At 41.8% G+C, this 12,945-nt stretch overlaps 1 protein-coding gene across 1 annotated transcript; it reads right to left on the minus strand.

Moving 5' to 3' along the window:
- Positions 1-7,158: 7,158 nt before the first annotated feature.
- Positions 7,159-12,709, minus strand: FUT11 (fucosyltransferase 11). The gene is made up of 3 exons (XM_084209929.1): positions 11,991-12,709; positions 10,074-10,699; positions 7,159-7,957 (listed from the first exon to the last, which is right to left on the minus strand). Exons 1-3 carry the CDS (start codon positions 12,687-12,689, stop codon positions 7,810-7,812), a joined length of 1,473 nt encoding a protein of 490 aa, XP_084066055.1. The 5' UTR covers positions 12,690-12,709; the 3' UTR covers positions 7,159-7,809.
- Between the last annotated feature and the right edge of the window lie 236 nt (positions 12,710-12,945).

Raw genomic sequence — 12,945 nt, forward strand, 5'->3', positions numbered from 1 at the left:
CTTCCCCTAGGTCCTGGAAGTCCTCAACTGATCTGGCAGGTTCTGGAGTGCTTATGTCCACAGCCAAAAAAGGCAGGCAATACAGAAGGCACAGGAGCACTCCAAGGGCTGGGATACAAACAGGTCTCTGCACAGCAGGAGGGACAAGGTAGATGCACAAAATGAGAAGTTAGATGCTGAACACTAGGGACACAAAGCACTCAAAACCTTGTGTCTTGGAGCAGTTCTTGAATATGCCATTTTACTGTTGTATCAGGAACTGCTGGAGTCCTCTGACCATATACAGAAGAGTAAATCAAAAATGCTTTTGTTTGCAATTTTTTTTCCCCCAGGAGACTGATTTGGATTAAAATATATTCAACCTCCTGGACATAAAACCCAAAACATGTCCCTTTCTCTAGTCAAGGAAGTTAGAGACTTTGGAAATTCTGTTAACTTGAGCTGAACATCACCAGACCTATACCACAATATTCTCAATATGGTTACTAAAGTTTACCACATCTGCTGACAATAAATCCTCATATATCCAATTCTATAATTATTTTTGTGTTACTTTTAAAATAGTATATACTTAAAGTACAAATTAAAGAGTATGAGAAGACACGTTCAAGTAAACAAAAGATTTTTTTTAGCTCTCTTCTGGGAGCGCATTTTCATCTCTTAAGGTCCAAATTCAAACACTTTCTGGAAATTCTGAAACATTTTGGTAAGCAGGATGTTTCTGCATTCCCATTTTTTTTCTGAAAAGACAGGTAACAAGCTGTCCTTTGAGCTTGACTACCAGTAAAGAAGAAAGAAAATAGGCTGACACCTTCAAATTAGGCCAGAGGGCTTGCACTGTACAACTCTGAACAATGGAGACTTTGAAAATCCCAGACAGGGACATGAAATACATTTCAGTATTCCCGTTCACATGAGGTTCAGCTATTCTTGGTTTTGCCTCTTCTAGCTACCCTTCCTACCTTACTGCCAGCTATCCACCTTCCCCCTGCTGCATTTGCCTCCTGCAATGTCTAACTAGATGGGCAAGAAACAGTAACAAGGAAAGACAAAAGTACTATGATATAAGAAAAGCTGAACTGCACTCCCTTTAAATCAGCCTCCCTTTTCCCAAATTACATTAGCTAATGGTGGTAGCACCTTCAAGTCCTTTCACCTTCAAAAGCTGATCTCTCATTTAAGTAATTCCAAGAAAAATGAGGTGGGGGAGGAGGGGAGGCCAAGAAAGAGAAAGACGAACTACTCAAGGAGAATTGTAATAGCTTCCTGTAAGTTACTGCTGTCTGCATTAGAACAAATTTTTTGGCATCAGTCCCATATTGGAGCCTCAGCATAAGAGATTCCCAAGCAGACAGAATAAGGTACATGATGGTGGCTGCACACACCATGCAGAGATGTCTGAAGCAGGACACAGTTTTATTATTAAACATTATTTTTTAATATTACACATTCATTTTAAGGAAGGATGCAGAACTACAAAAAGGTTGTGTTATTGAATAGCCAAATGTCTCTATAGCTTGTATTTTGTATAGCTGATAGCACCAAGTCACTAACAGATGGGACAGAAGTGCTGACTTTATAGGGCAGTCAGAAACTGAATTCCCTCAACAGTGAACCCCAGAGATGTTTTACTGTGAATCTTGAATGTACAACTATAAAAACCATGTAAAACTTTAACTTTCACTAATTAGCATTTACAGCTTTTTTTTTCTTGTATTGACACATTTAAAACTGAATCCTAGCTTGCATTTCAGCTGCTCAAAACCAAAATGAACCACAGAGCTTAAACTATTAATATTAGATTTGAAAAGAATATATATATATCACAACTGAATAAGGGCCTCATATGATGCTATAGTACATGCTATGCCACAATTAAAAACAATGCTAGCAATGCTGTGATAAAATACACCCTTTAAAATGAGACTGTTATCTTAAATACCTCTTTATGAGATGAGAAATTACACCATGTATTCTTCACTTTCTGGTGTAGTTATGCAAAACATCCGGATACTACCTAAAAATCAGTTAGGGGATGAGGCTAAGAAATCTGTTGCATTGGCAAAAAAGAATAAAGTTGATATCCATGTCTTTTTGACTGCCTGGATCCAGCTTTCAGATAAATTCCACTATATTCACACAAATTTATCCTGAATGCACCATACCAGTTCATAATGCCCTCACCAACCACACTTTATTCTCATCTGTCTCATCCTGACCTCCCTAAACCAATTTAAGTAGAGATGCCTTAAAATTTAAAGCATTTCCACTTTAGCAGTGAAAGTAACCAGTTTGCTAAGATTCCAGGTGGTTCAGACTTAACTCCTGCCTGCTGAGCTATTGTGCTTGGACAGTATCAGCACTTAACTGCTCTTACTAGCACAATATATTCATGCACTCACAACTAGATGCGTCACACCCCATCCCAACTCCCTCAAGAACCCTTATCCTGTGCTATCTCAATCAGATCAGCTGCCCTGCATTATTCTGTCAACCAGAGTAGTTCGGAGGCCATCCCTAATTCCCAGGATCTAGGAAACTCAGCCTACTTCCACTGCAAATTACCTGTGCCTCCTTATTTGCTCAGAGATGACAAAGTATTATCATGTGCTCTGATTCATTCCAAGATCCCCAGAACCATCTCTAGCTGAGACACTTGCACATTAAATGGGTCTTTTCTGCAGCGAAAAGTGTATTTAACAGCAAGCAAATTAAGATGCTAGTGGTGTCAGAGTTCTGGAATAAATCCTGTAGCTCCACTCCTCTCTATCCTTCCTAATCCCTCTGGAGGGCCATAGATCTCTCACTGCCAGTTCTGAGACAATGGATCATAAAGAGAAGTACAGTTTGTTAAAGCTTGATGCAGGCTTTGGCTCAGTTGGTTGTATCACTAAAAGGATTTTATCTCTGATTAATTTCAACCTGTCAGTAGAGGTCTCTAGGCAGAATGAAGGAACCTGGCACCCTGTATGTTTCCAATTAATACAGCTTCCCAGAAGGTACCTGGAGATCCATCAATAACCTTAATTAGATACAACCAAATAGATGACAACTCATGATTAAGGGAGTGGCTCTCTTGGGACTATGGCTGAAGAGTGTGTATGGCAGGACAGTAAGCGAGGCAGCTGGCTGCTTGTATACACAGCAATGCCTGTTAAAACTCTGATGTTCCTGACGGCTGAGTTTCAATTCAATTTATCCTGTTCCCAGTCCTTTAGAAGTTGTTCTTCCACACCACTTAAAGCTACCCTAATTCAAAATGCAAGAGGGGCATTTCTACTGATTCTCCAGCTGCTGCTGCACTTTGCAGACCATTGCCAGAGAAAGTAGCTCATTCTCCTTTCCCTCTAAATATACACATCCACTGTTGCTTGGATCTCATTCTACTTGCCATTAGAGAGCATTCAGAGATCTTTCCGTTTGAAAATTACTACAGTGACTGAAATAAGAAAAGGCAACTCTTTCTGAACTCCCTTTGAGTTCTAGAAATCATAGTGTTAGGTATCAAATCAATATTCTTCAGCGAGGTTATATGCTCCTACAAATTGCAGTCCTTGCTAAAGGACAGAAAATGCAGACTACTAGTTCAGTAAATAAAATAATCGGCTTCTAACTGGAAAAATAGGCAACGCGTGATATCAGAGTTTTGGCAGAAGAGTGAGAACTGTGGCAATCAATGCAATGCCTTAGACTGCTAGATTTTTAACCTTCAGTCAGTTGTTTCTTGTCTCTCACCTCTCAGAAGGCATACATTTATTCTAGCTTGTCAAGTCAATTCTGAGACACAGCATCAGTAGAATCTGCTGGTGTTTCATGTAAGCAGTAATGAGGAGATATTTATTTTTAGAACAGTAATGCTAGTGAATGAAGCTATCCTGACAGCTTTGAAAGCCTCCCTCTAAGTCACACAGTAAACAGGCACAATGCATGACAAGCAGTGAAACCACTCACCCTAGTCTGCAGGATCCTGCCAAAGCATTTATATAGGTAAATATCTTCAATATTTGTTATCTTTGATAAATTCCTTATTAGTCTCTGTTTTTATGAATATGGGTACCTGCACTGTAAGAACTGTTGAACCTGACAGTTGAATCTATCATGTTCAGTCTGAGTATCATGTACCCTTCCAGTAGTCACAATATGAGTGATGACATTCAGCCAACATCTTGCTGGTTTGGATTTAAAGCAGTGAGAAATCCAGTTAGCCAAGAACCGAAATCAGGAAACTTTTTCCAAAATAATAATGCTGCAGTGACCTTCTTCCTTGTCTGCATTCACACGCTTGCATTAGCAGAAAGACAGCTAGGAGGGTAAATTGAATTCACTTTGGCTATGATTGGCAGTACACGTTAGCATTGTATAGCAATCCTTCCAAGTGCATTATTAAATAAAGTAATTGCAAACTCTTCAAGGGTCTGAGACCCAGCTTCTCCTCCAAATAACAGAAGAGAATGAAAGCAAAGTCATGGCAAAATGTTTACTCAACATTTTGTAGTCCTTGCTGTGCAGAGCAGTAGATGCTGTGAAGGTCGGTCAGCAGCATCGAACACAACAGCAACCACAACTCTTTATCCAGCTGGGCAGGATTCCCACCTCTCCTGTCCCTGCAGAGTTTGCCTGGCAGCTACACAAAGTATTCATACCATGCACTGAATAAATATTCCAGCCTTAATTCTTGCACACCATACATAAAAAGTGTAATTAATTTACTATATTAATAGAGGCCACAGACACACGGTTTATAAATCATGGAATTATTGTGACATAGAGGAGATGAAAGCTAGTATGATCTATGACTACAGAAAACCCACTGCAGATACAAAAGAAACAAGGCTTGGGTGAGCTTCACAGCTAAGAGTGGCAGCTAATACTCATTACCTTTTGAGAAGTTCACCACCTCTATGACTGTAAAAAACAGTTAAACCTAGGAAGGCACTAAAAACTCAGAAAAGAAAGCTATCAAATGACTTGCGATTCAACTACAAACTGGAAGTTGTACTTGGAAAACCAGACAAAACCCATAGAATATCTGTAATCAAATTACTTTCAGACCTGTACTCTTTCCATACCCACTTTAGGAACATAGATGACAATCGGAAATACTCATGTTTGGCAACAGTCATCAAGCTCAAAGCAACACCCTTCTGTAGTACAGAGCAAAGCAACAAAGAAACCCTGCAGGACTAACAAAATAACCTTGTTGGCCATTGATTGTAATAAACTGAGTACAGGAAATATATAGTGGTGAAGGAATACTTGGTTGTGAAACAGCTAATGAACAAATCAGGGCCCCAAGGAAGACGTTTTTACCTACTTTGCTAGCTATATTCAGCTTGTACCACCATATCTTCAATGCTAATGTTAATTGAGAAACATGCTCATGTTGGTGAGCAGGAAGACAAAATGGGGCTTTGGACATCACCACCAAGGACTAAGCAGGTGCTGATACACATACCAGTACTTCCTCCTGTTGCTCCTGTAGGGACAGTGCATTAAATGCCGCACGTCTAATTTTGGCAACAATCGATACATTATATTAATGACCTGGAAATTATTATAAATGCTACACTTCTGAAAAATCTACTTAAAATACAGTATAAAATAGTAAAAGTAGCATGTGCTGGTTCTTATTTTTAGTACAAAAAGCAAGATCACAATTTCTCCTGGCTAGTCCACCAAACATTTGAATAAGAAAACGTTTTGAGAGATAGCTAATTAAGGGAATGCAGTTAAAGAAGACTGAATTACTTTCTATACAGAAACATGAAATTAAGTAACTGAAGGCATTCATTCAAACAATTTACCTAAATATCATTAACTTGATTAGCAGAAGTCAATATTCAGAACTAAAGCAGCCTTAATTTGTCTTATCTTAATTTACTTCTCCAGCAAGTGGCCTCTTCAATCCTGAATACACATCTGTAATTTTTAATCTGATTGAGTAATCCAGTTTAACAATTAACTAAGATATATTCTCTTGGGTATTCATGTCTCCTGAATAACTGAAAAAAAGTAACTTAAACTGATAAATGCATTCTAGCTGAAGAATCACTTGTTACTGTTATTAGAGAAGCAAGATAAAAAACCATTCTTCTCCTAAAAACAATTAGGTGAGAACAAAGTACACTGTATGCATTTTCTACATTTATAAAATCCAGTGATAGTCATGAGTCTCTAGTCTTTGCTGTCAAGGTGCCCTGATTTTAACATGGCAATATTGTTATGTCACCTGAGAAGCACACATTGAGATGATCATTACCTATAACTGGTATTATATCTGTAATCCCATATCTATAACATTATAAAGGGGGATTTGAGGGGAATGAAAAAGATATTAAGTGAACCATGAAGCACTAAGCAATAGACAGTGATGTAATTAGGAAGTGAATGTAGAGTCACTGCTGTTCCTAACTTTTACTGACAGTCATCAGACTTCCCATAGCAATGTATAAACTGTCTTACAAAATCAAGTTACACAACAGACTTTCATAACCAACAAACTGTCCTAAGCAAAGAAACTCTGGCTCTTTAGTCAGTAGTTAACTTATTCAGAGGGGAAATAAAGAAAGAAAATAGTATTATACCATCAGAGACATCACTGCAGTGTGGCCATATTTGCTCGTGCATTTAAACCTTTGACCTTGAATTAATTAGTTTCCCTCCACTGCAAGATCAATTATTTCAGAAAGATACCCACTATGGCTGGGAACAGTGGAGTTTATTTATACCTGTAAGCAATACAGGTATAAATAGTATGGAGCAAGAAATCTATAAATCTATGCAGCAAGAAAGATCAATTCAGGAACTCTGGTCACAGACCAGGATCACAATGTGTTAAGGTTGGTACAGATACATCTCAGTGCACCTGGCTCTGATCGCCTACTTCAGCAAAGACTTCAAGGCTTGTATCCAAACTGTAGAGACCACTGGAAAGGCATCACTGTGAAAATGTATTTGTCTTTGCAGAAAGCTGCACATACTCAAAAGGAAAAAATCCAAGGCCTCTGAATTGCCAGCATTAAGGAGATAACAGTAAATTGAGATTACAGATTTCAGATTTGATGGATACTTAAAAGAACCAAAGTATAGAATTTTATTTTGTTCTACACAATACCAGGTAATACACTTTCTGGTGTGAAATATTTGGTTGAAAGTTGCAACTTAAATAATTTGTTCTCCCATCCCATTGTATATATGATCTGCTAAGTCATCAAAAGAGGAAAATTAGGCAGAGAGTTAAGTGACCTCCCCATGGTTATTCTGTTAGCTTGAAAAGGAGGAGTATTTGAGGCATGTTACTTGGGGAGAAGAGACTTTATTGCAGCAATTTTATAAGGCACAATTGCTCTTCACAGATGCGTCTTTTGTAATTCCTTCACCGGAAAAGCCATTTGTTAATAGCAACTAAAAGTACATCTTAATGAAGAGAATATGTGATTGATAAAATACTTAAAAAAAGAACTAATATTCCGAACACTTAAAAAATCCCTGAAATACCTTAGGGCAGTTGAGCAAAAGCCTGAAGTCATGTAAGACACAATATAAGTATAGCAAATGCAAAAGGAGAGTAAATTCCTCTTTTGCCCGTATGTTGACACTTGCAAGCCAGGAGTGGCTTCACACTACAAAGTTGGAACTCAAACCAAAGCAGTTACTAACGTTTCCACTGCTGAAATCCAATCATAAAAAAAATTGTCTCTTTTAGAGTTTTTTTGCTTTTGGTTTTTCAAGGCAAACATTTGAAGTGAGTAAGAATTCACAGTCTCAACTTTCAATGCAATTTTCAAATCAAGCTCTTACAAAGATGGGTCAGTGTTGCCTTGTCCTCTTCAGAAAAATCTCATGCATGTAGTCCCAAAATCTTCCCTGATGAGACTCATTGCGATGAATCATAGCAGTGAGGGCCTCACCCTGATCAAGGCTTTGCCAATAATCCTGCAGCCACATTTCTTTCCAACTGAAACAAAGAGACACCATCACAAACAATTAAAAAGCCCAAATTAGTCTGCAGCTGTAATAGCACTCACACCATGTTTTTCTTTCCCTTAAGATGAAAACAGGCCCAGAGATGGTCATAACAAAGTACGTTGTTAGCGTGCCACTGTGCTCTAAGTCATTTAAAGAAACTTGCTTTGGAAATTCTCTGTAGCAAATATAAGCTCACTGTTAGCTTTACAACATTCTAGAAGTATTATCATATACTATCACTATCATGTTAACCACAGAGACTAAATTACTAATTGCAGAGAATAAAAACTTCTATTAAAATAAAATCTATCACGGAATACTTATACTATTTTGAGAGTAGATTGTAGTGACTGACGACAACCTGACACACACAATTGCTTGTTCCACAGCTTTCTTCCTTAAGCTTACTTGGGCGTGAAACCCAGAAGTCCAAATACAAGTGGAGCTGCAAGCATAAGGATTGAGAAACCACATCCCCGCACGTACCGCTAAAGGTGTAACAGTACTCCAGCTACATATACCTACAGAGAAAGAGATTCTGATTGCAGCAGCATTCTGACAATTCAGCACATCTATCAACCCTAAAAACAAATTACATCTGGTAATAAAGGTTACAGAGTATGCAAATGTGTAGTGTAACCTTACTGTAATTGGGTATATGCTCTAACATAAACTCCTCTGTTGTCCTCTGAGTTGAAGGCTTCAGAACCACAAGTCACAGTGTGCGTTTACAGTCAGACCTTGCATGTTGCATATAGTCTATTGCTTGTATCCCCACTAGATCTGTGTCATTTTTCCACAAAAATGTTTTTCTAAACTAACAAAACACTCCATAGACTGGCTCAGCAGGCATTCATCTAAATTGATCACACTGTTAAATAATATTACTGTCAAACTCAGACAAAAATATGGGCATGCTTAGCTAATGTTTTGATGGCAATTTTATGCTATTGTTACACTAGTTAGAATTATAAGTAGTCATGTTCCATTTTGCAAATAAAAATGGGTAAAACTTAGATGGTCATCAGATAGAAACCACTGCAATTCACAGGAGATGCCCATGATCATGCCTTGGGAACCATGGACACATATCTTTATAAAGTAAATAGCAGTGAATGTAAAAGCTTCCCCTGAACAATTTTTCCAGACACATCTCATGCCTACAGATGGGGAGAGTAACAGTGAGACATGGAAACTTCCCTGGGATGAAACTGTAGCTTGAATTATGGACCAGCTGTTCAAAACTCCCTGCTGATGACCTCTCTAAAGAATGGTGGAAGCACCTGGGCCTGCATGTGGCACTGGCAGCAACTCTCTGTGTGCCTTCATAGGTACTTCTCTACTGCCACCTGATGCTCAAACAGAAAACCAATGGAGTTTGACTTTTTATGAACTCTATAGAGTAGGGTGCTGCATAGCACACTACAAAGAAAAAAGCCATTTTGCTACCAAGACTGAGAAAAGGCATTACTATAAAAAATCTCGGGTCAATCAGTCAACCAACAGAAAACAAGGGTCAAGAAGCTGCTCAATCCGTTTTCTTTCCTGCACAGTCCTTCTCCTAAATAAGTGGAATGGCCTCCTTGAACACAGCCAGAGTTTTGTTGCACAAAACAGCATTAAATCTTGTATTCTGGGTGAGCCTAATTTCTGCTCTGAAGTATACAGGAGTCAACCAGACCTGCAGTGAACATTGGCAACCCCATTTTTTACACAGTACTTTATAAGGAGGTACAGAGCTGCTTTTGCCTGAGGGCTGCCACATGCTTTACCCCATCACTGTACTGAAAAACATCCCTCCCTCAAGCAAAGAGGTTAAAATAGACAAAGGATAACCCCACTGCCTGAGGTACTAGAGCATTTTAACAGAATATTCTGAGTGTCACACTCCACTTTAACTGCTAGCACTAATGTCCAAGCCTCTTGTTCAGCCTCAGCGTTACATAGTATTAGCAGGACCTCCTGCATCACCGACAAGACTATGTAATACAAAATGTAACTGGATAAGTAACAAGAGCTCCTTTAAGTACAAAGCATTATTAAAGTTACAGCTCCCGTTACTTGAAGCTTTTTTCCCTTCAAAAAGCATAATACTGGGACATTACCTGTCTCCACCAGATAGGTCTTCAACACTTCCGAACCCAGGGGTCGGCATAGGACATCCCATGTGCTTGAACTGAGCTATATGAGGTCTGGGAGCTGGAATTTTTCCATGAGACTTCTTGTGTTCCTGCTCCTGTTTGACCCGGGTGTTCTCCTTGTCACAGATGAAACACTCGAAGCCATTCAGGTAATTGGGCAGAGTCATGTCATTCACACCCCACTCCCGCTTCTCCAAGCTCTCTAGCAAGAACTGGTTTTTGATTCCATCGGTGTTTTTATATTCTAGATACTTCAAATATTCCTCTCCATTCTTGTCCAGGAAATCAAGATACTTTGCCAGCTCTCGGGGGCTGTCAAAATCATCTATAAGAATGATGGAGAGGTTGTTTGGCATCCAGTCCCGCACAGCTGGGGAGCCTCGGTACACTGGGACAGCACCCAAGTGCATGGGACGCCACAGCTTCTCTGTCATGTAGTCATCACATATGGCATTCTCCAAGGCCAGATGGAACTTGTACCTGGCAATAAAAGTCATAAATTCAGAATCTTCTGTAGTGGCTGTAGACGTATCTCTCAGTCGCTCACTGGGGAGCTCACGGTTATGCAGGCATTTACCATAGGAGTCAACCTAAAATAACAAACAGCATCTTTACAAAGCGATTTTTTCCACTGGAACTTGTTTTCAGATCTTGTAGTTCTTGTAAAATTCCTAACTTGGATCAGTTCGTAGCTACATTGATTTAGCTTCATTTTCACTCCAAGGTCTTTCCCTTGAGACTATTCCTAGAGTCCAAGTTCTACAAGCTTTAGGAAAAAAACAGGTGCTGAGTTCCAAAAGCAACATTAGCCACACTACAGACTGAGGGGTGAGGAGAGCACGCAGATGCCACACAAAAATGTATTTGTTACCGGATAAATCAGAAACTGAGAACTGTAAAGACAGCATTTGACTCTATGTCAATTTAAACATTCTCTTTCTACTTAAGAGACATAGTGCTTTTTCAAACAGTTATTACCCAGAGTTCTAGCCAGTCTCAGCAAGCTGAATTTTTCCATTTGTTAGACTGAGAAAAACTGATACAGGGAGCTAAAAGAATACTGTCTAAAAATACAAGACAACATGCTTGAGCTGGAACCTGCACCATACTTTGAGAATACAGTCATTTTTACAAAATTCTTTTGCCTTTGCTTCACTATTCAGTACATGATGACCTTACACAATATCTGAATCATGGCCAATAGAAACAACAGAAACCACTAGGGAAAAAAGTCTCTGGCAAAGTCTAAAACCAGATTTTTTTAAAACCAATCTAATATCCTTCACACTTTTTAAGAAAAAAAAAGCAGTATGCTTTTTTTCTGCTTGGAAGAAAAATTATTTTACTTTATGAAGCTACTCACCATCAGCTGTACCATAACAGTACAAGCCATCATAGAAACAGCATGGTCCTATGACAATGCAGGCAAGGAGCAGATTCTCACAACAGAGCAACCTGCCTTTTAACTTCACTCCTGTACTTTCAAACGGGAGTGAGGCTTGTTAAGGGACAGCCTTCCTGTACGCTAACTTCAAAGTCCTGAGATTCAGCAACGTCTAGCACTTGATCCATAAGACCGAACTTATTCAGGTTTTGCCCAGCCTGTGACTGATCCCGAGTGCGGCCAACTCCACATCTAACATCTGCATCAGGCCTACCTACTGACATGCGGTGTAGTCTAGATCACGCTTTGGGAAGGAATACAACTAGTTTTTCTGTCCAGCTTGTAGTCGGCATGCATCCCGTTATGATTCGTGTCTTGGCTAAAAACAAGGACAAACAAACCCCATTAAAACGAGGCGGTAGAGGGGAGCAGCCAGGTGTTCCCAGCTCCGGCAGCAGCCCCACGCCACAGCTTCCCCGTGCACTCAGCCCACCTACCTGGATGTACTTCATGAGCTCCCGCACGTAGCGGTCCCTGTCCGAGGGCACATCGCAGTGGGACTGCATGTACAGCACCGGGCCGTAGCCCTTCCGCCGCCACGCGTCCTTCTCGGCCAGGGGCACGGCCGGGGCCCGCAGGTAGGTGGTGCCGGGCAGCCACTGCAGCGTGAGCGGGTAGTCGGACTCACGGCTGAAGGTGGCCGTGTAGTTGAAGAGCCGGATGCCGGGCGAGTGTGACAGCACGTAGTTGTTCATGGGGGACTCTTCGTGGAAGAGCGCCCAGGTCTGGTGGGGCAGGCGGGGCAGCGGCGCCTCGTACGCCCTGAAGTCGGTGCCGTAGAAGATGAGCGCCTTGGTGCGGCGGTGCCGGGCCACCCGCCGGCTCCGTGTGACGAGGCATGAGCCGCGGGGGCAGTCGATGCGCTCCGTGTCGCCGGGGAAGTGCGGGAAGAGACTCCCACTCCACCACAGCAGGATGGGCAGCGCCTTGTTGCTCCGCGTGTCGTTGTTGCCGGGCCCGCGGTACGACGCGGCGGCGACGAAGGCCGCGCCCGGCGGGACGGCCTCCTGCGCCCACTCATCCGCCCCGCACGGCTCGGCCGGCTCCTCCGCGGCCAGAGCCACTCCTGCGCTCCAGGCCAGCGCCAGCGTCACCCACAGGTCCGTGGGCCCCAACCCCGGCCCGGCGCCCCCCATGCCCGCCCGCCAGCCCCGGGCCGCGCCACGGGCCCCGCCCCGCCGCCCCAGGAAGAGGCGCTGGGCCTGCCTCCGGTGGTGCCGTCACGAGGCGGGGAAGGGCCGGCGGCTGCACGGGAGCGCACCGCCTTCCCCGCCCCTCTCAGCTCTGACCGTCAGTGCGCCTTTGAAGTGGCTCGGAGGGGCAGCGTCAGCCTTGCTATAGCAGCCCGACGCGGTGACCTATTCGCAGCTCCCTCACAACTGCACTGTACAA

Source organism: Fringilla coelebs (genome assembly GCF_963513975.1).
Source record: "Fringilla coelebs genome assembly, chromosome: 8".
Taxonomy (NCBI): domain Eukaryota; kingdom Metazoa; phylum Chordata; class Aves; order Passeriformes; family Fringillidae; genus Fringilla; species Fringilla coelebs.

What these genes read in the sequence shown, in the direction of transcription:
- FUT11 (XM_084209929.1), bottom strand. Translation starts at nt 12,689, where the DNA reads ATGGGGGGCGCCGGGCCGGGGTTGGGGCCCACGGACCTGTGGGTGACG. An exon ending in AGCTCATGAAGTACATCCAG is followed by an intron (nt 10,700 to 11,990) that starts GTAGGTGGGCTG and finishes TTGTTATTTTAG; the next exon opens with GTTGACTCCTATGGTAAATG. An exon ending in GACCTATCTGGTGGAGACAG is followed by an intron (nt 7,958 to 10,073) that starts GTAATGTCCCAG and finishes TCTTTGTTTCAG; the next exon opens with TTGGAAAGAAATGTGGCTGC.